At 37.7% G+C, this 24,268-nt stretch overlaps 2 protein-coding genes across 7 annotated transcripts in view; one reads left to right on the top strand and one right to left on the bottom strand.

Moving 5' to 3' along the window:
* LOC124217465 (afadin- and alpha-actinin-binding protein A-like) overlaps positions 1 to 22,987 on the top strand; it is a 51,123-nt gene extending 28,136 nt beyond the window's left edge. For 2 of the 5 annotated variants that reach the window (XM_046623105.2, XM_046623103.2), the window contains exon 7: positions 21,957 to 22,987. Coding sequence is in view for 2 of the 5 variants with exons in the window: in XM_069135558.1 (XP_068991659.1) it covers positions 15,131 to 16,255 (1,125 nt within the window). In the remaining 3 variants the exon portion in view is untranslated. Of the gene's footprint in view, positions 1 to 8,398; positions 8,450 to 14,245; positions 14,539 to 14,728; positions 16,528 to 21,956 lie in introns of those variants that run through there. The other 3 variants (XM_069135558.1, XM_046623099.2, XM_069135559.1) reach the window with 3 other exon arrangements.
* LOC124217462 (putative fatty acyl-CoA reductase CG5065) overlaps positions 1 to 24,268 on the bottom strand; it is a 30,683-nt gene that overhangs the window by 5,697 nt on the left and 718 nt on the right. The window contains exons 2-11 of one of the 2 annotated variants that reach the window (XM_046623097.2): positions 20,742 to 20,813; positions 20,572 to 20,645; positions 19,779 to 19,991; positions 18,504 to 18,752; positions 18,070 to 18,215; positions 17,836 to 17,945; positions 12,012 to 12,204; positions 11,640 to 11,888; positions 11,041 to 11,217; positions 10,429 to 10,509 (exon numbers count right to left, since the gene is read on the bottom strand). In XM_046623097.2, the coding sequence (XP_046479053.1) occupies positions 10,429 to 10,509; positions 11,041 to 11,217; positions 11,640 to 11,888; positions 12,012 to 12,204; positions 17,836 to 17,945; positions 18,070 to 18,215; positions 18,504 to 18,752; positions 19,779 to 19,982 (1,409 nt within the window). In that variant the 5' untranslated portion in view covers positions 19,983 to 19,991; positions 20,572 to 20,645; positions 20,742 to 20,813. Of the gene's footprint in view, positions 1 to 10,428; positions 10,510 to 11,040; positions 11,218 to 11,639; positions 11,889 to 12,011; positions 12,205 to 17,835; positions 17,946 to 18,069; positions 18,216 to 18,503; positions 18,753 to 19,778; positions 19,992 to 20,571; positions 20,722 to 20,741; positions 20,814 to 24,268 lie in introns of those variants that run through there. The other variant, XM_046623098.2, reaches the window with a different exon arrangement.

Raw genomic sequence — 24,268 nt, 5'->3', positions numbered from 1 at the left:
GTTATAAGAAAATATAGTAACCGTGATCGCAATGAGAAAGAATAGTAGCGGATACCAGACTTTCTGGTAACAGATAGAAAAATAATTTTCATTTTCTATCTAGAACTATATTTTTCGATTGTGGTAAAAAATAAAAATAGCTAAGGACTGAGCGGTAACCGGAATTAAAAATTTCTCTCAATGCAGGTATAACAAAACCCAGAGGCTGACGCTGGCTCGTAAGGTTTGTTAATTTAAAGTCCAAGTGAAATTTCTGATGTAGTTGACGACTATGTCTTAACAAGCGTTCGTACCTTCCCTTATCGTTAGCCGCACATCCTCGATAACAATCGTTTACAACGTCAAAGAACGTTTACAGATATCAATGAACATAGATGTTAGTTATTCCGTGGTGCAGATGATAAATCAGAATAAACGATGATCTCTACCTGCATTCAATTAAGGAATAGGTGGCCCAACATGTTACCACAGCTGTTACATTTGTGTATCACACACGTTACCCAGCGATATTCCAGGTTTTTCGCAGTTTCGTACGCAACGATTGAGTCTGATTATCACAAGGAATTAAGGTATCCCAGATTGATCTCTCTGGTTTTGATCCAGTTCATCGAAAACTAAGCGACACGTATTTATTTTCATCGATCACAAGACACTTTAAGGGGGTTAAAGCGATCCCGAAATATGGGCACCCAACGGGGTGATTTCTTTGTGCGCTTGATGTATATATTTAAAAAAAAGCAACGCTAAAAAGTTTCTACCGGTGAATGAAACCCGGTAAAAAATACCTGTCGCTTAGTTTTCGATGCCCTAAAACATAAATGAACCAAATCATAATCGGAGAAACCGACATGGGATGTCTTCCTTATCAGATAGAGTTATCCTTAGCTTATCAGCTGCAACGAATGAAGTGTAATTTTTCACTTTTCAAAACGATTTTTACACGTGCGTTTGAAGGTCGATATTTTTTTAACTATTCATGAATTCATTCCATCGGTATAATGTGCGCAACTTCATTCTGTGACTCACAGCGATGACTAAATTTGCACGGATTCCTACGTGATCGGAAACGAAATTACGAGTTAGACTAATTAATCGAGACATCGTAAATTTAAGAGGTATTTCAGCGGTCATCATCGTCAACATATCGTTTATTCCGATTCCGCGGTCCACCGCTAGCCGCACTTCCCGCTCTACATATAATTACGAAATCACACGACAATCTTACGTAATTAACTCATTCGTCTTTTTTTACACTATAGTGTATAATATTGATTATCGTTTTTTAAAATTTTCTCGTGATATACTGCATGTAAAATGATTGTTGAGTGTACGAAACAGGGATAAAATTTCCTGAAAATTCGATTGCCGCTATTTGTTTTGTAGAATTATTATCATATTACGAGAAATGTGGAAATTTTTAAAAAACAAAAAAACGTTAATTTCTGGTAAATGTTCAATACATCTCAAAATCGACCAAAAAATGTTTCTTTATTCGAATAATAAAGGCATTCTGAATCAATGTTTTAATTTCAAAGTAAACGGGTTTACCACACCCACACGTTCGTAATTTATACCTCCGCTATTGCTGCGGGCTTATTCAGAGGCGGCGCAAGACGTGAGCGACCTACGAAAAATATTTAACAAAGAACGATAAAAAACGTGACTGCGAGTAAAGATTATGCTCATCGTAAAACGATAAATTCCGCCGGTTAGCAAGCTTCCACATTCGTTTTTTTTTTTTTTTTTAAATCTATTTAAGCAACGTTTGCTGTAGGCCATCCACCGTTTTGCATAAGCGTCATTTTTAAATGTTACAACTGAAAACGGTTACATCTGTAATTTTTAACGCCACTTTGCGAATCTTCGTCTAACCGAAATGACAAATTTTGTTACAACATCTGTATCAAAAATTTAAATCTACGTTTTCATACATAGAAACGACAACTCACGAATGGACATTTACTGGAAAAATTGTAGAGAAGAAAAAACAGATAGTAATAAAGACAGTTCCGTTATATTATTATCTGCTTAGTAAAATAATCAGTTGGTAATATAGGAATCTAGGATAAGAAAGCATTGTTTTTTAGAAATTTCAAACTATTTACGCTATTTCAAATTTCACAAAAATAAATTTCATTTGTAAAAATGTTGCGCCAAGTATACGTTTCGTAGTTGAATGTAACGAAAGGTAAAATAATAATATTATACCTATCTATTTAGTGAAATGTAGCTACTGCATTCGTTTTTTTTCTTTCTTTCTTTCTTTCTTTTTTTCAACATTTTGCATTATTTGTGATATCAATATACCTCACCTTTTCCTTTCACGGTATTCAATTACAGGCAACGCGTACTTGGCGATATATTTTTACAGATCAAATCTGTTTTTGAGGAATATTGTACTTTTTTTTTTTTTTTTGCCAACTTTTCTTCGCCGCATAAAACTCGACACGTGAAATTATTTCTTGCCCCGCCACTTGGCTCACTTGGACGAATTCACACGTTATCCCTACTTTCACTGTGTCGGATGGGTGCTGGTATGCATCGATTACGCTTGCCGCCAGGCATGAACGATGTGTTGTATCATTCTATTATAAAGCAGTCTCTGCCGGCTCGACAATGTCCTTGTGGGACTAAGGAGCGGACAAGAGCATCGTTCCGACATAAAATGGTCGTTGTTGTAATTTATTTATGTTTTCTTGCAAGGTGACGCGAACTCGTTAAACAAAAATCATATTCCCATTTCGACGCAGTATTTTTTCACTATTTGCCCCATAATTACCAAGCTGCAAATCCACTTGGTATTTTTACGAACAAAAAGCAAATTAGTAAATACGAGGAGATGTGAGAAGACCGAACCCGCGGATGATCGAGGTCAATTTTTTCTTCGACAGTCGACGAAACATGCGAATATTTTCTGCGACTGCGAGTGAGAATGTACGGCAAAAATTTTGGCACGAAGCTTCTGGAAATTCTTTTCTGTTGCGATATTTGAACTGTTCACATCTACGATAATCTCGTGAATATAGCTGCAATCCGACTATTTCAAAATAGCCGATATTGCGCTAGACTCGAAAAACGAAAACTATAGCGATTAAGAAATCGGTACATCTAACGTAAGCCTAAAATAAAAAATTCGTGGAGATGTCTTGATTTCCGAAAATGTCAGTTTTGTCAAAATTTTCAGGATTCCCGGAACTCCCGACGAACGACGATATACTTTTTACTGAAAATATTGCACTGAGAGAAATTTATAGTTCCGGTTACCGCTCAGTCCTCAATTATTTTCATTTTTTACCACAATCGAAAAATGTAGTTCCAGGTAGAGAATGAAAATTAGTTTGCTAGCTGTGACCGGAAAGTCGGGAATCCGTTACTATTCTTTCTCATTACGATCACTGTTGCTATATTTTCTTGTATAACTGTTGTGAAAATTTAATGCTTGTGCAACAATAAATTGACGTTAAAGCCTTGTTTAAACAAAACAGTAGAGTAAACCGACCAAGCCGATTTCGCATTGCAATTACCAAAAACGGATCGACAATAACGCAAAATGGTTAGGCGCACCTCGTTTTTCGTAATCCCAACAACATTCAAACAGTTTTTTTTAACGATACCTGTTTTACCCAATTATTCTAGTTACTGTACGAATAAAATATTTCTCAGTGTGATGTCGTTTGGATATAGTATTAACTATTATTATAAGAATACTGACTTACGTCACGCCACCTTATACGCGAGATGCGCAGATTCGTAACATTTGCGATTGGTAGATAGACGAGAGCTTGACACCTAACCGGAATACGTTCTGTTAGGGATTGGTCAAGTTTGTCGTGATTGGAATGCAAGTCAGGGTAACTTGGAACGAAGACGGCGCGTATAGATAATATGGACTAAGGAAGTGGGTAAATTATACGCGCAAGTCTCTACGGGGAATGGGAACTGGACGGGCATAAATTGTTCACGGGAGTAAGAATGACCAAAAATAATGGTTTTTCGATTAAATCGATCATTTTTTCCCGATTAGTCGAGCATAATTGACGATACATGGTAGCCTATCATAGCCCTGTCTCGCACAGGTCAACGTATTAAGTTTGGCTCGTGGCGAAACAGCGAGACGTGAAGTCAGGATCAAGGCATCCGCCGAAATATTCTTTCAAGGTCAACTTCAGTAACGACAATATCAGTGACGACGGATCGTGACTCGTATACACGAAGGATGTCGATGGATCAGTGCCGTGCAGAGGCGAGGGGCCGAATATTCATCATGACATTATCGTTTCGCCAAAAGGCCAGCCGGCACGTGGCGTGTGTGTAATATTGGAAACGTTCGAATTACCATTCGTGGATTTGTTTCAACCCACGGTTTGGAAGACGTGGAACACGCAATTGCAATGTATTCACCGCAAATAAGTGAGTGAACTCTTGCCGGAGTGACGACTATAAATAAACCTGAGAGGTACACCACTGGTACACTGGGGGAATTTCCAGGCGGTCTCCCATTCCCAGTTGCAGTCGCCGAGCATCGCAATAACTACACGACGATGTCGGTATCCGAGATAAAGTCTTCGGTTTTGAATACATTATCATATCTCGTATTACACCGTTCACGTGCTCATATCGTGATGCCGATTTATTGGCCTGATTTGCGCAGCTCGACACAATATTGGATTCGGGTGATTTAAACGTCTGTAACGACGTTCCAAAGATAAAAAAAAAATGCCACTACGAGATCCAGTCGGACAACCCAAGATATTGAATTATTTAAACTTTGAGAACATCGTCGCAAACGGGTGTAACAGCAATTGGAAATATCAAGGCTGCCCATTCGTGAGGTTGGTTTTTTTTCCAGCCATTTATGGCTTCCTTTTGATTCCAGAGTTTTAACGTTCTTACGTCGCATCCAGATATCGATATAGGTTCGTATGTAATACATGCCAACAATTATCACCGAACAGCCTGACGTTATATTTGCGTTTTATTACTCCCGTGTTGAAAATGGCCGTTTCATATCACATAGCGATCCAGGCCTGGTTGGATCGCACCGATGCACAGTGGTTCGAAATGTCGAAAAGTTGGCCATAACTCGAAAAAAAATGTACTTTTCCAGAGACTTTTGATTATGGGAATAGTTCCAGCGGTACATCCAATACAGTCGGGGCTCCCATTGATTTAGGACTATGTTGAGGTCAGAAAAACTCTGAATGTGGCAGATGATGACCCGTCAATCTTCTCTCTCTCTCTCTCTTTAGCTCTTCATATCCTTAGCTTAGATTAATATTATAATTACTTTTGAGTATTTCTCTGCTCCAATTTGTTGTTCGTTTAACCTTTGTCCAACATTGGAATGGACTTAATTAAACTGTTATTTTCATTACTATTATTATTCTTAGTGCCGCTTTCCCTGCTATATACGTGCACAGTTTCCTTTCCCCTCACTTTTCAAAAAATTAACTCTCAAAAATAAACAAACCGTCCTGTTAATAGTGCCATCGTTGGGGGAACGCCGATTTGCCGATAAACTCTTCTCGCTTCATTCCTACCCGGGACTAATTGGAGTTCCGACTGTATGTATGACGACCATTAGGAAAGGACAAAGTTCACTACGTCGCTCAGGAATTCATTTCGTCCGTGACCTTGCAGCGTGCTTCGTTGGTAGCTAGTGACTTACCGAAAAGCCCATGGTCTTTAAACGCGCATAAAGTCGCGAAAAGCTGACCGATTTTTATTCAGCGAAAGGAATTCTCTTACAGAAAGTAAGCGCGATTCGAATAATATGACACGTGAAATTAATATTGACAACGTATCTATCAATCTTATTTCTCAATTTTTATAGAGCCTGCGAATGATACTGGGCTCAATGGGATAAAGAAAATGTTGAGAGAGAGATAAAGATCTATAAAAGAAGGTTTTCGTCGGTTGATAGATTAGGGCGTATTATTGATTGAGTGAAACAAGACTTTTGAAGTTCAAATTATGGAAAAACAGCTCGGCGTTTGTTTTTTTTTTTTTTTTGAAAATTCTGAAATTTCTGCTTCAATAAAAGGAGTCGATGAAGAATTGATAAGGCGATTTCATATATTACATTGCAGTTAATTTCTTGTGGACTTGAAGTCGATGTACTATGAGGGATTTGTTATGGTTAACATCAGTTATGAAAATATTAGTGAGAGAACATTTTTATTTATTGGCGTTTTGACACAGAAACCGGCAAAATGGGTTCACAAGGTGACTAAAAAATAAGAAAAAAGAAACCATTCACACACCACTCGCACCAAAAAACTTAAAATACGCCTACCAGCCTGTGGTTTTCAAAATTAGTGGCGTCTTCTAGCAGAGTCTCTTTGCCGCAAACGGATATCCCGTGACTTTGACTAGTATTGCTATATTTGAACGCTTATCTGACACTAGTTGTTATATGGTAACACAGAGAGACCGGTGTTCGGCCGCTTTCGTAGGTGTCGCCTCGTGTATCTCGTTACAGTACGAAAATTTCAAAACTACGCTGAACATACTGTAGGAAAATTTGTAAAACTGTATTCGTGGTATTTAATTTTAATGCCACCAACAGCGAATAAAATTCTCACTCACGGTCACAAAATTGTAAAATGTCTAAAGATAACTTCGGGAATTGTGTAACGATCGCAGTAGAAGATTTCGAAAAGACTTTGCGCGCAAATGTGACCGAATGAAAAACATGGAAGACGTTTTTTGCAGGCTTTTAGTAACGTCGGATCCACTGATGACCGGTTTGCGAAAACTTTCTCCAAAAAAAAAAAAAAAATTTCAAATCACCATCTCCACGCGGTTGAAGTATTGATTCTACATTTGATGATGATGACGATGACGGCGATAATGATTCTTCAGCGGATAACAACTAAGAAATTGAAAACTTATGTGCAAATAAATTTTCATTATCATTGTAATAGCGTTCCATTAATATTTTCCAATTCTCTTCCTCCCCAATCTTCATATATGTAAAATATCATAAAATATTTCGTTGAATTTATTCACAATCATCATTTCTCAACGCATTTTATTGAAATTTTAATTAACATTCATTATTATCAGCAACCTTGAAAACTCCCAAACACCGAATTCTGTACAAATTAAATAATTTTGTCATAAACCAGTCGTCCATTCTGAGTCCGCCAGTTTGTTTTTTGGAAATATATTTTCTCATTCGTAGTGAGTGACCTTGAAGATCTCTGTGCAGAAAGTTTCGAAAAAAATATTGAACGATTATTTGCCATGTTAGAACAACGATTTTAATTTTTATAAATTTGATTCCGGATTTGTAATCAGCACCCTTGAAAATCCCGATATGCGAATTTTCATAAAAATTATTGATTGCTTGTTATTTTTTCAACCACGTTTTCGACAGATGGGTAACCGGCAAGGTGCCAGAAACCGGTGTTACTAACGAGTGGAAATACCACAACACAAGTGGATAAATTTTCGCAACAGTTACAATAAAATATAGTAACAGCGATCGTAATGAGAAAGAATAGTGACGGATACCAGACTTTCCGGTAACAGCTAGAAAACTAATTTTCATTTTCTACCTAGACTATATATTTTGATTTTGGTAAAAAATGAAAGTAGTTAAGGACTGAGTGGTAACCGCAACAAAAAAACTTCTCTCAGTGTAACGAAATATGCATGCCTTTCAAATAACACGCCACCTTTTTTATCATACCGACGACCGTCATCCGAGAAACGGTATTGCTTCAAACTCGCTGTGTCGGTTAGATATGCGAAATTTCGCTTATCCTCAGACGATCTGACCTCGTCCACAGATGGACGAAATAATAATTATAACCGAATCGAGCAGTCCTACATTATCACCCAATTAGCAAATTATAACTGGTCGCCAAGCTGATGGGAATCCCGACACAGAGCGCGTCTTGCTTTTATAGCTTCGTTTTTTGCTGCTTGCATTTGTTGTACAATTTCTTTGAATCTGTACAGCCGTGCGTGTGTTTTATACATTTTATTGCAGTAGCAAGAGCCTGGAAAAATTTTTTGCTAACACTGAACTCAGCGACGAGACGTTAAGCCTAACAGAAATTGGTAACAATCGCCTATGTCAATATCGCGAATCTCTATGTCAATGGGTGGGTATGTTATAGGCCATGCATGATATCGCGGACGATCTCGTTTCGCAGGGATAACTGGGTCAACCCGATCGACCAAACAACAGATAACTTGTATAATACTCTACCTCGTGATGGTATAAAGTTGTCGCGACAGTTGTTGCCTACGGTCATTCGAATTCTTTACTCGGTACAAAATTATATAAACATCTCTATCTCACTTTCGTCATTTGCCTCTGTGACCACGTAACATCTTAAGAATTTTTAAATCGCGTCCAGCTCATCGGACTATCGTCAATAATTGCATACCTATAAACAATCCGTCAAGAACATAATATAACCGAATATCAAGAGCAGTAAGTGATATTCAGAAATGAATTCATTTTTTCTTCATTCTACTGATTTTTTTCACCATTTCTGTACATAACAAAACTTCCGAACATGACGTGTTTCCGTGAAATTTTGTCCTACGTGATTTCCCACAGTCTGACTCAATTGATATATATATATATATATATATATATATATATATATATGGACTATATATATATATATATATGGACCTACCAGGTATTTTTCAGGAGTGATTTACCTCTGCGGTTGCGTTCTATAATTACATCAGCAGTCAAATCATACAGCAATACTAAAAAGTAAGAGGGAGAGTGGTTATTAATTTTGAAACACCGATCTACCCTCATTATAATACGATATTTATTTTGATTCGACCTGGTCTAGTTTTTGTATCACAGCTACTAGCAGTAAAATTGAATGTTTATCGTTTTGACTTACCTTTTTTCATTCGAGGTGTTTTGGTATTTAAAGTAAATATCGAAATACCTTGAATCAAAGAAGGAAAGTCAAAACGATAAACATTTGATTTTACTGGTTGTAGCTGTAACACAAAAACTAGACCCGATTGGATCAAAACAAATATGGTAGACAGGTATTTCAAAATTAGTAACCATCTTCATTCTTACAAAACTTCGTTGATCAGTTTACTGTAACGCTATATATAACGTCATTTTTCTTCATAAAAACTGTATTTTTTGAAAAACTGAAAGAATCATATTACAGTAAAACTATTCGTATCTAAAATATTTTAATACGAATTTTATTATACCAAAACTCGTTCCTGACATAATCAATTAAAGGTTTTCATGTTACACGCAAAAAGTAAATTTTTGCTGACCAGTGTAATTCTTAATGTCGATAAATTCGGACCGACCCAAAAATTTAGAGATTCTATCGAACCGCATAGTTTCGTTATCCAAGTGTGAAAATAAGCTTTGATACGAATCCTCTTCTAGTACACAATCGCATAAACGCTCTTGACATTTGACATGCCAGACATTGTTTGCAATCGAAATAAATAAAAAATGGCTACCTAATTGTGCATGCGAACATTTTGTTGTAATCTAAACTGGCACGTGGTATTATCAATTCGTTTCGTTTACTGAAACAACGTCGTGGGCGGGTCGGCTGTTTACTCATACAACTGTTTATATCGTACTATGATCCAATGGTTGATGGAGTGCCATTTTGAAAAAAGAGTGAACCGCGCGGTAATGTTTCATTGCAGATAAAACTCGTCATGTGGATTGCCAAATATAATAATAGAAAATCCACGACTTTCTCATCGTTCATCTAATTATGTTGAAATAACTACACGGAGGAAAAGGATTATTTGAGTCAAGTGATATTCGTTTGATTCAACTAAATGCGGCGAACACAACATACTTGCGTAATTCAACAAAATAATTTTACTGGTCCAACAGAATTTACTTGAATCAAGCAAACGTTTTGTTAAACCGATAGATCTAGAATTTCGACAAATAAATATCTACTTCGCCGCCCGTGACACCATACGTTTATTTGATTCAATGAATTTTGTTTCTCAGTATAATTTGTCGTTTTACATGTCTATAACAAGAAGCTGTTTCACTCTCTAATCAGCGCAGTGAGTTTTAATTACACAATATACGCGCGATACGATGTTATCAAATTCAGAAGTTTACGGCGCGGTCGACGAACAGACTCCCATACTTTGTACCATTTGTTTTTTTTTTTTAGTCTTAATCAAATTAGTTGTTCTCTTTGTTTACGGTTTCAGCGAATACATTCAACGAAATTATTGCGAGAACAATGTTTTCTGTCTTTTCCGACCCGTTTCCGAGGTCCTTCATATCTCGGATGATAAAACCAGGCCGACCAACCGCTTCCTATTCTCTGTACAAAATCTGGGCGATATCGCGTAGCGGCAAGCGTTTTAATTAATTAAAACTTCCGGTTCGTTGAGTTAAAAAAAAATCACTTGCGTAGTTTACGCGTTACTTACTTGTCATAGTGGGCCTTAGCTTCGGCTACTTTATTCATGTCTTCCTTCAGGAGGTACATCTTGCTCCCAATTAAACACTCTCTAGAACAACAAAACGTTTCCGGTTCACAATTAGTTCACGTCTAATCAACATGTGTATAATAAATAAATATTTTTTCTTGCGTAATTGTATTTTCTTTTTTAATTCATAATACTTGATTTCAAAAAAAATATTTATACTCTTCTTTTCTTCGTTTTTTCCATTCATTTTTATTTCTATACTGTTTCAAGAATTCTCAAGGCTCCATCAAAATTTATAATTAACATTGCGTCACTAAACAATACAACAAAGCGATAAAATTGCATATACTTTCGTTATTCCAGTAGTTGTATGAAATTGAACACTTCTGGTTCGGATATTTAATCTTTTTCATTTGCGGTTATTATTCCGATTGGAATTGTTTTTTATTTCATCTAGATTAAGCCACTTTCGGCAGTGCAGCAAAAGTCATGCGCGAAACGTAATCCGTCGTGTTTTAATGACAATTAACGTCAGAATAAAACGATTATATTTCGTCGCTTGATCGAAATACAAAATTCGTTTTTATTATCAAGGAAAAGAAATTTGCTTACCTGAAGTAATCCTTTATTCCGAATTTTCCAATATCAACGTTGAAGTCCGCTCGATCTAACTCTGGCACCATGTCGTTTAATCCCAGTAGTTTTGCATGTTCGAATGTAAATTTCTCCTTCAAAAAATGCGTCAATGCAAAGTTTGCCGTGTAAATTTTCCTGTGCAATCTCAAGAGCCTGTTGATATAAAAAGGTACCACGTAAATTATAATTATCATACAATACCGTGAACGTACGTTTTTATCATTGTGCGGAAGGGAAGTATGGAAGAGGGGGGGGGGGGGGGAGGTCCAACGCGATGTTCTATAAAGAGATTAACAAAGGACGAACAATTTCTTTCAACACCTTTCTCTCTAATTCCAGAGATGTGCCTCATTCTAAGGGTTTCACGCTACATGAGACCAGCATGCAAAAATGTGGTTATGTGACGATGAAAGAGTTGAGAGAGAAAAAAAAAAAATATTTTTATTCGGCTAGACCCCGATAGTTACGCGCCTGCTCGGATCACAAGTAGATACGTTTTCAAAGAAAATGAAATGTGCTATAGGAATATTTGGTACTATGTTTTAGGTGCTTAAAAGTTTGAAAGTCTAGTTCACCTGGGCTTCGCGCCGCTTATCTTGAGCACAGTGTCGATAATCACGGCTGGAATAACATGAAATATCCAGACAGTCAGGTAGTAAATAAATATGTTGGAGTACATGGTGGTGTTGGGAACCCAGATACATCCTTCAAGGGGAATCTCGGCGACAGATTCAAGTGCCAGATTAATCATGTCTTTGGTTGTGACCGCCCTTATACCGTTCGATGAACAGTTGTAGACTGGGACGCTGGGGTCCCGCGTTATACTGAGCGAATGAGAGAAAAGAGCAAATGTTAGTTGGAAATGAAAAGTACGATCTTTCGAAATCGATCCCGGCGCCAGGCCATTTGCCGCTTAGAATCTACGAAATAAAGTAAACTTCACCTACGGTGTTATCCCTCTTTGCCAGGCGCTTACGAGCAATGATTTTATGGCCACGTCTACCGGTATGAAGTCCACTACGAGGTCAGGTTTACCGTAGACTGACTTTAGAACACCTTTGCCCCCGCCAATCATGAGTCCCACAGGACCGTTGAAGTTGTCCATCCATCCCGGCATCGGCTCCTCTAGTGTCGCTACAACTGAAGCGTGGCATGCTTGGCAAAACGGTTTAATTGCAACTGCCAAAATATCGACAGTAGGTGTTTTTTATTTTTTTTTTTTTGAAAATTATCTAAAAATCCGTAGGCACGTTCTTGAAAAACGATATGGCTGGCAAAAATTTATTTGACATGTTATAAAAAGTCCGCACGGCGGAAAGGTGAGAGTGCAACTTTCAAAAATCAAGATTTCGTACAATTCATCTTTCGATATTTTATTTTTGCATGTTCCAAATTTCTATATATCGGCCATTCCAAATTTTGATCTTTCCAAGTTTTTGCAATTCGATTTTTACAAGTCATTTTCCCGAAGGTGGATTACTGTATTGAATCGAGGCTCAGGCCATTTGAAAGAGCTTTACAAACTCTAAACGGTACTTTTTTTTCAATTCATCAAATTCGAGGACAATCAATTTTGATGACAGTTACACGTCGTTGCCGTGCCACCATTCATACTGTAATCAAATTATGGACAAGGAATGACGAATGGGAGTATATTTTAAAAAATGTCTACTCAATGTGGTTAATCCATACTCACTGTCAGTAGAATTGTCTCTATGACATTGAAAAACTGAATGTAATTTTTTCTTTCTTCTACTGCTAGAATAAAATGTAGGTTTGTACTAATTGAGTCGCACGTTGATCACAGTATTCGATAGATCCATATACGACTTATTAGTACATCGTTCGTCGCGCCTTGTCTGCCATTTCCATTTACAGGACCATTTATTCGTTGCTGAAAGCCTGACCAGGGTCAGGACTTATCGTTTAATAGCTTTTAATGCGCATGCCCACGACACGTAGGACGGATGCGACAATAGCTAAAGCTGTTAATTGACTGCCGTAAAACTTTATATCACAATAATCGTGAGTAGCCTATTAAATAGCTGTGTTGCTATTAAGAATTGATCATCCGCTCACAGAGTGATCACGTATTAGGTGGTGTGACTGATTTCGAAGCTAGACAATCACGTTACATCTAATCCAGTATGCGGCGTGATGCAAATAATGCAATTTACGACGAAATTCGAAGCACATAAACTTTAACGTATGATTGTCATTCCCATGGCTTTTTATTACCAGCTTGGCAGTCTCTCGTCGGCACAACGCTGTGAATATTTAAAATGCAACTGACCGTGACTAAAGAAGGACCACGCACGAAATCCATGTATAATAAAAGTACAGAAGTCTTTGTGCGATCGATATGGATAAAATTCCGCGTCTCTCTCTGTACAGAGAATATCTTATTTTCTTCGAATCGTGTGGATGCCGTGATTCAACAAACCGCGCGTGTACAACAAACGCTTTGTATTGCCCTACTTATTTAAAATTCAATCGTTAAAACTGGTCGATTTTCTGAATCCTATCTACCGATCATTACGTATGCACTTAGTAAGTTATATTCACAATATGTTAATCGAGACGAGAGAAATCAACTAGAATCGACACGTGCAAGTGTTACGCTTGAAGACTTGCATATGTATGTGACTGGATGAATACGATGATTTGTGTTCGTGTATTTTTGAACAATAGTCCAGCCATTCTATCCGAAAAAAGTAAAGTAATGCAAATCGATTGAGTAGATTGATTTTTACATATTGAGTAGGGGAGCTTATAAAAACTTGACCTCAAATTTTTGACCAAGATTTCCTATGAGCTTTCTCCGCCATCTTGAAAAAAGAGATTAATTTTGCTTTTTGAAATGATTCGGCTCCACGTCTTGGTACAAAAATTTCGATCTCACGCTTTTTTTCTTGCTTGTTTTTATACTCTACAATTTACGTTTTATGAATTTTTCACATACCGTTGATCGTTGTTGAGAGATATCGAACTCAACAGAGAAGAATTGATAGATTAAAACTGGGTATTTAATTTTTTCTCCTTTCTCGTAAAAATACATATCAAAAAAATATCTATCATCAAACTTATAGAGTAAGCAAATATATAAAACGTGATTTTTTTAAAATATAATTTAGAACGTTTGGCACGCCGTCGAATAGTACAGATAATAGGTGTACTTTTTTCTGGAATCTTCTACAAAAGTAATATTCTTGTCGGTAAATGTTCGAGGGTCTCCCTTAACCCTTCGTGCGAACACTGGGTCTTTTAAGGAACAGTCGAAATTTCCAACTTGGATTTCCCGCTTATGAATAGAGGCCGGTCTTCGGGTACCCCCCTAAAAAATCTAGGTACTAGTGGGCACTAAAGGCCCAAAGGACGCCCGAGTCTGGCAGTCTACCTGGAAACGCCAGCCAGCTCGAGTCACGTCTGTTCCCCAAAAGGGTCAGTGTTCACACGGCGTTAGTATTTTCGAAGGTAAGTGAATGGCGTTATTTTTTACTTTTCTCGTACTTTTCTTTTTTCTCACGACTATAATAAATGTTTTATGCAATCTGATGGTCTTGTGGCTATTTTCACGGACTTTAACCTCAAAAACTTGCTTCCTTGCCAGTTTTGTTTTATTAGTCCATGCTTGCGACTGAAATAAGTGTTTTCATTTCAACAGTTTTTCAAGATGGGTGAAAGAACTGCGGGAGCGGTTATGTTTAATCAACGCGACCGTCGTCCTGGCGTATTTTACGACGAAGAAAGGGAAAATGAAACCGATAACGAAGAAATTCACGAGGAAGTTCTCGACGAGCAGTCTTGTGACGAGGACCTTGATTTCGACCCACCGAAAAAACGACGAGCCGACAGAGGGGAGAAAAGTAACGAATCTGAACAACAACCAAAACTCTCAGGCCGCCGGTGATCTATTATCAAAGGAAAAAATGATTTCCGGTGGTCGGTAAACGCACCTGAGACACGGGGACGCCGTTCGCTTCGAGTTTTTTTGCCGTCGGCGATTGGCGAAGCAAGGAATGTCGCAACACCCTTGGAAGCTTGGTCCCTATTATTTTCTTGAGAGATGCTCGAAATGATTGTTCAGCGTACCAACGAAGAAATCGATCGACGAGAAGAAGGAAACGTTGAAAATCGTCCATCATTTTGTAAAAACGTCGATATAGTCGAGCTGAAAGCTTTCATCGGATTGTTATATTTTGCGGGTCTGGAAAAAAACAATCACACAAATTTGGAAGATCTGTGGAGCCCTGAGTTCGGGTATAATTTGTACCGAGCTGTTATGACGGAACGTCGGTTTCAGTACCTTTTGCAAAATTTTCGGTTTGACGACAAGAATACGCGAGATGCAAGAATAGAAGAACACGCTTTAGCTCACATAAAAGAACTGTGGGATGCACTCATAGCGAATTGCAAGAGGTATTATTCGCCTTCTACTAATTGTACGATCGACGATCAACTTCTTGGATTTCGTGGCCGTTTCGGAGCGAGAGTATACATTGCCAATAAGCCGGATAAATACGGAATAAAAATTGTTACTTGCAACGACGTCCAAACACCGTACCTGATAGACGCTGAACCTTATGTTGGGAAGGTGGAAACAGCCAGAGGAGAGAGCGTGCCGAGTTATTACATCAAGAAATTGACGGAGCACATACACAATTCTGGACGCAACGTTACCTGCGACAGCTGGTTTATGTCTATAAAGATTGTTCAAGAGATGAAGGACAATTACTCTTTGACAATGGTTGGCACGTTGCGAAAAAACAAGCCCAAAATACCAGGGACTTTTACACAATCAGCTGCTGCCGGCACGGTGCGGTTCGCGTACGCTGATGGAATGACGTTGCTATCCTACTGTCCAAAAAGGAACAAGGTAGTTTTGCTATTATCCAGCTTGCACAAAGCGGGCCGAATGGACGAAAAAATTGGCAAGCCAGAAATCGTGGGTTTTCACAACGCCACAAAAGGTGGAATTGATACATTTGACGAGCTCTGTAAGAACTACACAACGAACCGTACCACCAAACGATGGCCTATGCGTCTCTTTTTCGGAATGCTGGATCGGGCAGGCGTGAACAGCGCCGTTTTATATAATTTAAGAGAAGCCAACCCCACCCTGGCTCGTCACACTTTTTTGAAAGAGTTGGTCCACGGTTTAATAAAACCGTGTTTAGAACAACGTCTGTGAGTGCCGACATTACGTAAGAACATCAGAACCCACATCGGAGAAATTCTTGGGGTAAACGAACGTGGCACCATCGCAACGGGTAAGCTCCAGAAACGAAAACGTTGCTCCATTTGCGATTGGAAACAGAATAAAAAAACGCTGTTCTTATGTGCGTCGTGCGGAACGCCCATTTGCGAGGATGGTCGTATACACGTTTGCCAAAAATGCGCGCTGTAAATCAATTTTTTTTGCTAATTATTATTAATACTTTTCAAGTGTCATTTTGTCCTCAATAAAAGCTCTTTTTTGCCAAATAATTGCCGTTCAGTTTATTATGACATGCCTGAATCCATAAAATATTCCCCATTGTTCAGGTCCTGAAATAATTCAACTTTTTGGAGCCCATGCTAAAGACACTATATTCTTTTGAAAGCTTATAGTCTAAACTACAAAAGCCTATGACCGTTTTTTTTTATATTTGTTTATTGTAAAGTTCTGAATTTTTTAACAAAATTCCGTTTTTTCGACTTTTCCGACTGTTCTTGAATTTTTATTAACAACGGGTTTAAACTTTTTACTTTAACAACTTCTGGGCCATGCAGTAGACACTTCAAGAAGTAACCCAGAATTTTTTCAAATTTTTTCAAAGCACGGAAAACTCCAAAAACTCGACTGTTCCCTAAAAGACCCAGTGTTCAGACCGCGTAGCGAAAAATTGAGTGTTCACACGAAGGATTAAGTTTAAACTGAAATCAGTTATTCATACTATGTATAATTTTCATCGATCAACCACACAGTATTGTCATTAAAAGTATCAATTTTATGGAAAAAAAGTTCATACTGAAGTTTATTGGAAATTTTATACTTTACAAATTTGGTTATTACCATTTCTACGGTATCCGGGCTTATGCCTCAGCGAACTAAATTTCTCGTGCAAAATCCCCCTGGACACAATTTCCCCTCTCTTTTTCGTAAAATCTCCAGGATAATAAATAAAATAAATTAATTGAAATAAGTAAACACAACTAGTGTACGAAAAAACTTATGAAATTTAATGTAAACGAAGACATTAAAATTAATATCCGGGGAAATTTTCGAGTGGGATAATTTTTTCCAGAAGGAGTTCATCCGCGTGTATATTCACAAGAAAATTCAGTCCGGGAAGAATCAATCCAGGGGGATTTAAGCCTAGAACCATTTATACTGTTTCGTCAACCGTTTACTATATATCAAGCAAAAACCTGTGCATTATACAGGGAAAAATTTCCTTTAAAAGTTGTAGAAAATTTTCATCATCTACGAGAAAGGTTCCTACTGTTTTTATCGCATGGTGCACGGTTCACGAGATACTTGATAAAACGTGTTTTCCAATATGGCGGCTGAAGCTCATAAGAAATCCTGGTCGATAATTTATAATTAACCTTTTTTAAGCCCCTCTCCCCTTTCGACACGCGCACACAAGGCTTAGGAATCAGCCTACCTGGTTCGTTTGCATTTACAAATGTAAAGAATGACTGGACTGTAACGCCGTGTACTGAAAATGCAAAAGCGACCTCATTTTACAATGAGCTGACTTTACGCAGCTACTGCTGAAAACTTACCAACCGACGGCCTGAATATTACACAGGGAATGATTCCGGCGTACTCATTGATAACGTGCTCGGCCAATTGCTTGGTGAAGGTGTACGTGTTTGGCAGTTTACCGAGGAACCTGCGAATCGAAAATTCGTTTCCATGTAAACGAGAAGGTTTCCAACAAGCATCATTGATTATTATATTTAAATAAAATAATCATATTCATTCCGGTGTTCTGGTGGATAAAAAATTCTTTTTACTTTGACGTCATGATGTTGAGAATGTTCTCGTCTGTGTTTTCTACAATTTTAATCGCCTTTTTCCAATCGGTGTGAGCCGGGTATAAAACCTCCTCGATAACCGGTCTGTCGGTATTTCCATAAGTGGTGCTCACGTGTAGGAGAACCTAGTTCGGACAGTATTATGTATTTCAATAGATACGTATACAGGTTACTCAGGTTCATTACATTACACGATTGTATAATATCATTTGATAAATATTCATGAATTGCAAGTCATGCGTGTACGAAGAATCACGTACCGGATACACGTACCAAATTATCATTGGCACGCAGTTTCTCCGCGGTAATAAAAATTAACAGGGAAAAAAAATTATACCACATCTTGACGGAATAATACATTTCCCATCTGCGGACATTGTACGTCGCAATGTACGCATATTACGTATACTTGCCACTAGCTTCTTCATGCTCGCTGCCAAAATGCAGACCTCCCGTGTGCCTCTGGTGTTCATGAGAACAGCGTGCTTCAGGGGATCGTCGAATCTGACGTTGGCAGCGACGTGGAATACTATCGAAACTTTTTCGATTAGAACCCTTCGCTCTACCGGCGGTAATCCCAGGCCTTCTTCCGCCACATCGCCTGCTACTGGTATCAGTTTTTTGAAGGCCGAGGGATTCGTTTTCCTCAGCTTATCGTATAGCTGTTGTTCCCGGTACGATGAAAAAAAAAAAAAGGAAAAGAAAATAAAACATTCAATGTTTAAATTCGATATATGAAAGCATCTTTCGAGTCATCTTGTATTGTTTACAACGTACCGGCTAACCGACTCCCTGTTACGAATAAAGTTATCTACGAAAGGACATCCTGCGTCGTTTAAAAACGAAAACGACTGACAGTGTAATTTTTCTTATCTCTTTTTAAAACTTGAAAGTAAACAACACCGTTTTCGCAATGAATCGTGACGCGTTATTTATATATTATATCGCAGACTTTAGCACTAAATATGTCGACAACGCCCAAGACAAAAGGTGCTGATTTTTGGTAACCTGAAGTTTTCCTTTTCGGTAAACCAGCCTCTTTTACGCTCATACACAATTCCATTTCAATTCAAAAGATAACGTATATTAATGCGCCTCCGAGTAATTTTACAAGACAATAATACACGTTATACCCTGTTGTGGAAATTAATATTTGATTATTTATAATAAATTATAGACGTGTATGTAACGTATATCTATATGTCAACCACAGTGGTCACGGAGAAGAACGCAACGCAATTTACGCGCGTAACCATTTCTATATCCGACACAACGCAATTCTTTAAGCGCGGTCAATGTTTCATCGGTTAACAAGTCCGGATATCCGTCAAGTAATCTCGACGCTCGACAGAGTCTCCGACGTTCTCGTTTCTGTTTCTTTGTAAATTTCATTCTATTACATTTTTTTTCTAAGTAACATTTATTCTCTTGATATAAATCCCTCAAAGAAAAAACAAATCTCAGAGCAGAAAATTTAACCAAACGATTCAACGATTTAACCTTGTTTTTATCGAGTTGGACTTAATTTTCTTTTTTTATATATTATTATTATTACTGTTGTTGTCGTCGTTGTTCTCGTTATTCTTATTGTTACTAGTATTATTATTCTGGTAATTGTTAGTTCTAAAACTATCCGCGAATGCACTGCAGACCTAAATACAACGTTTTATAACAGCTTTACAACTCACCGGCGAAGTTAGCATTTCCTTTAACCTGGCGTCTATGGTGCTATTCTTCTTCGGCCGCATCAATAGAAATATTTCCTCTACGGCGGGACATGATCTTAACAATTTTTCGATCAGCACTTTTCCCATGAAACCCGTACCACCCGTAATAAATATACTTCGGCCCGCGTAGAACGCTGGTATGGATGTTGTTGGGTCCAGATCCATTTTGATGAACTGCATGAAATTATGTTAATTTCACTATTTATACGCCCAGGTTAAGAGCTAAACTCGTTTTCCCTCTGACGCGCGATTCGTTGAATCGAGGTGTCACAACGCTTATTGACGCCGTCTTTGTTACTTGAAATCATGCGATTTCACATTTAGCTTAAAATCAGTTCTATGATTCGGATTTTACTACGTATACTTTATACTAATTTACTTTCTTTCACTTTTCGCACATCCTTAGACCGGTCTAAATTATGAATATTTGCAAAAAGTAAAGGATTATGAACTTAATTCAACAATAAGGTGAAATACGCGCGGATAATTGTTTATTTTTAATTCCACACAGAAATATACGAATGTGACTTTCGAAAATGGAATATTGAATGCCAAGGATTTCGGTTCTTTGACTCGACTGTACGTGCCCGAATAACAAATGAATATCTGACGCTTGCGAGATCGGAGATGTTATTGTTAATAATGAAAAAAAAAAAAAAGCAAAGAAACGGCAAATGAAGTTTTACAGAATCCGTGCAACTGGCTTCTTTGCTGTTCTCATGCGTATTCCTTGTTTGCGTATAACTTTAATTACCGAATTCTCTTCTCCTCCTGTGTTTTCTTCCAATTGATTCCAAGTCCCAGTCGCACCTTAGTCACCAGTTCTAGCTGTCATTCAAAGACTGATGTTAAACTCGTACCACGACTTCTGATAATGAAACTTCGGCACTACTTAACCCGACTAAAATGGAAAATGGAACGAACCTTGCCGTAAATTCAGAGGGAAGTGACGCGTCGAGTTTTCATTCAAATTACGTTCCCAGGTCGGAGGCCACTCTATAAATATGTATGAGATTTACAAAAAATACGTAGTTGCAGAGCCGCAGATGAGCTCAAATAAAGAGAAATACAAAGCCTCTTGTTTTTTCCTACCACAGTATTTTAAATAAACGTTTTTTGTTTTTCTAAACGTTAAGTATGCTCAATTTCCAAGTCATATCTAGTACAAAGTATAAAATGCTTTAAAGACAAAACGAACAAAGTCATAAACTCGATTTCTTTCAATGTTTCACGGAACGTCAAACGGCTTTCCATATCTGAATTGTCGAGTACGGTAGAACCACAATTAAAAGCTCGGGTCAGACGGAAAAAACATCCAGATTGGCAATCCGGTCACCGCGTTAGCGGTTGTCTTGAAACGCGTTTAGACTTCTTAAAATACACGCAGTTTGTATATTGCATAATAAATAGAATAAGTACTACGCTGGTTTCAAATTTATAGAGAAAAAATAAGAATAATATCCAACTCGAATTTCGAAATATAATTTCTACATGAAAATATGACGATTTTTTTATTTTCAACCACTGTAATTTACAAATTTTAGAAATCTGACCTTGCATTCGTTATCGGTGACCCAAAAAACAGTCGCATACCAATTTCTACGGATATCGGAATATTCTTAGATTTTTTTCCACCATATTGGATCGCCGTTTTGGATTTCGCAATCTGACTTCGGATTCGTGATCAGCCACCCAGCAAACCGATGATTACCAATATTCATAAAAATCCAAATGTTTTTAATTTTTTTTCACCTTGTTTGTAATATTTGCAGAATATTTTTCAGTGGAATTCGAACCATATTCATGAATTTCGACGATGCAAAATTCAGAGGGTGAGAGTCGCGAAATATGCAAAAGTTGGGATACAGTTTATTTGGTAAAAGTTAGATTTTTCAACGTCCTGGCGAATCTTCTAGATATCTAGATAAACGAATGTCATTCACCGCTAGCATAGACAAATGAAGTAATTACGAATTCACCGAAAAAAGAGAGTCTCATTTTCAGCGTGTAAGGTTCATATATTCAAATCGTCGTGCGCAAACGTCAGTCCAACAATATCCGACAATTATTCATATATGAAATAAAAATTCACCCAGTATGTAGAAATATAAGAGGACTTTCGATTTTCATCTGTTGCAGTGACGCTATCGCGTAACCTTCGAAGAAGTCAACCACGGTCTACTGCTATTCTACATCAATCCGGACAAAGATATGGTATAATATCTACATTAACTATACATCTCCTAGTTTGTAATTTACGTTAGTTTTCTTTCGCGTTAGGTTTCAGTTTTAACGTTTGATTCTCCTTTCTTCATTTATGTTTGCTTTCATAGCTATGTTTGTATTTGATTTGAACTCGTGGAATGATTTTTTCTTTTCCATAACGTGAACTCGAAACTTTAACACCGCATAGCATTATTATTGGTCAACAAGGTCAGCATCCTTATCTCGCACACTGTATCAATTCTGTGGGCCAAAAGCCAACGGCGAGATAAGGAAATTGAACATACAAGCCGCATCGTCTGCCTGAAAATAATTTTCATCACACTTATTTACCGCTTTTAGATATTCATAAATTCATCGTTTTTTCGTAGAAATGCACAATGGTTCCTATATACTTGAAATAAATAGTCTGATAACATTAACGTCCGTATCGGCTAGTCAGTTGCTTGTACTTACATCAATTATGTTAAATCAATATTCGGTATTAGAATTGACATTATCATTATTATACATTTGCGTATCGTATAACCGTTTTTATTTATTGCGAATTGTAGTTCTTACGGCTTTTTACGAGCTGGACGTTTTTTTTACCCATGGTAATACCGCGTACCGAAATAGTGTCGGATGTCTGATTAAAGATAATTTTTTTTTTCGCCGACTTTTTTGTCGATTGTAGAGTAGAATGTAACATGTTTATCTCTTTCGAAATAACATTTATACAATTAAGTATCGTGCGCCAATCAGACTATTTTTCTACTAAATCATTAATCTCTTGCTACCGTTTGTACAGTTTTCAATCTAAGTCACATTGAGAGAAGAGCAAAATGACAGTTTTAAATACGATAGATCAGTTTTGATCAGGCTTGTTACTTATTTGTATGCACATATAATATTGTTAATATACTCGTAAATTGATGTTGTACCTATGACAGACGCACTAAATATATACACAGAAATTATATGTACATCATGCAATTACTCTTCCCCCTTTACCTACAATCAGGTACCCTGCATTCACCGAATTTACTTTAATAATTACGCTCAATTTTTCTTGTTCGAAATTCTCACGTATAATTCTTCGAGTCCTGGCGAATTACAGTGATCGATCTGTTGAAAGTAGAACCGCGGCACTCCACGATGCGCGAATTTACGCGGAGAGTTTCGATCGCGTTCCACAAACTATCCGATATGTAGATTTATGCAAGATGACTCAATGGCAGGCAGAAGCAAGTGCAGGACAAGAACAGGAACCGGAGATAGAACCAGGAGAGAAAATTATCCTGAAAACGGACGACGCTGGAGGAGACGAAGAGGTCGTTCCTGATGAAAGAAAGAATCCAAACGTAATCGAAGCCACGGCCGCCAATTACCCATCGTTAGTAAAACTCGGTGATAGAAAAAAAAAAAAACATACGCGACGAATTGAACAATTATGAGAACTTTGGGGTTCTTCGTTGTTTTCAAGTTCCCACCATCAACCTAGTATTTTCTCTTCGGTAGCGGAGGAGGGACAAATGGCAAAGCCAAAAAGGCCAGGAAGAAGTCAACGAAACAGAAAATAGTAGCGAAATATAGTAAGGAGGAGATTCTTGACGAAACGAATTCTAACGGGTACGTTGAATACGAAGAAGAAGAAAGCGTGGGCGTCGTCGTTTATCCATTCAAAAACAAAACGGCCGATCCGGAAATACCCCGTTTGGTATAGCCATGTTGCACTCTTTGATTTATCCCTTCCTATTAGGCTTGAGTATAATTTTCTACTGAGTCATTTGAAAAATTGTACAGTTTGTGCGAAAGGAGTCTTTCACTGCGAGAAAATCGTGTAGATTGATTAAACTGATCGATCACCCTCCGGGGGTGTATACTTGTCGAATCAGAATTCCGGGTTCATAGTCGGCTGCGCAGATTAAACCGGGTTGAATCGTGTAAATTGTTTCCTTAAATGTGAAGACTACACGCGATCCGTAACAGCTTACTGAAAATTATGTACGCGCTTTTATTTTCACGCTGTATTTCCATAGACATTTTTCATTACCGACATTAATTTAAGCAAGTCTTCGGGCAAATCGTTTACGTCAATAGATTCGGTGAACTAGTAAAAAGACTTCAAATTCCAATGATCACTGTCAACGTTTAATGATGCAAAATTGCACGTTCAAACCGTTAAAGACGGATCGTATAAACTTTTCAATGCCAAAGCTAGGATAATGAGAACGGAATATAAATTG

Source organism: Neodiprion pinetum, chromosome 4, assembly GCF_021155775.2.
Source record: "Neodiprion pinetum isolate iyNeoPine1 chromosome 4, iyNeoPine1.2, whole genome shotgun sequence".
In the NCBI taxonomy this organism is placed as follows: Eukaryota; Metazoa; Arthropoda; class Insecta; order Hymenoptera; family Diprionidae; genus Neodiprion; species Neodiprion pinetum.
Note: the sequence above shows the minus strand (reverse complement) of the source record. Positions and strands in the feature narration are given on the sequence as shown.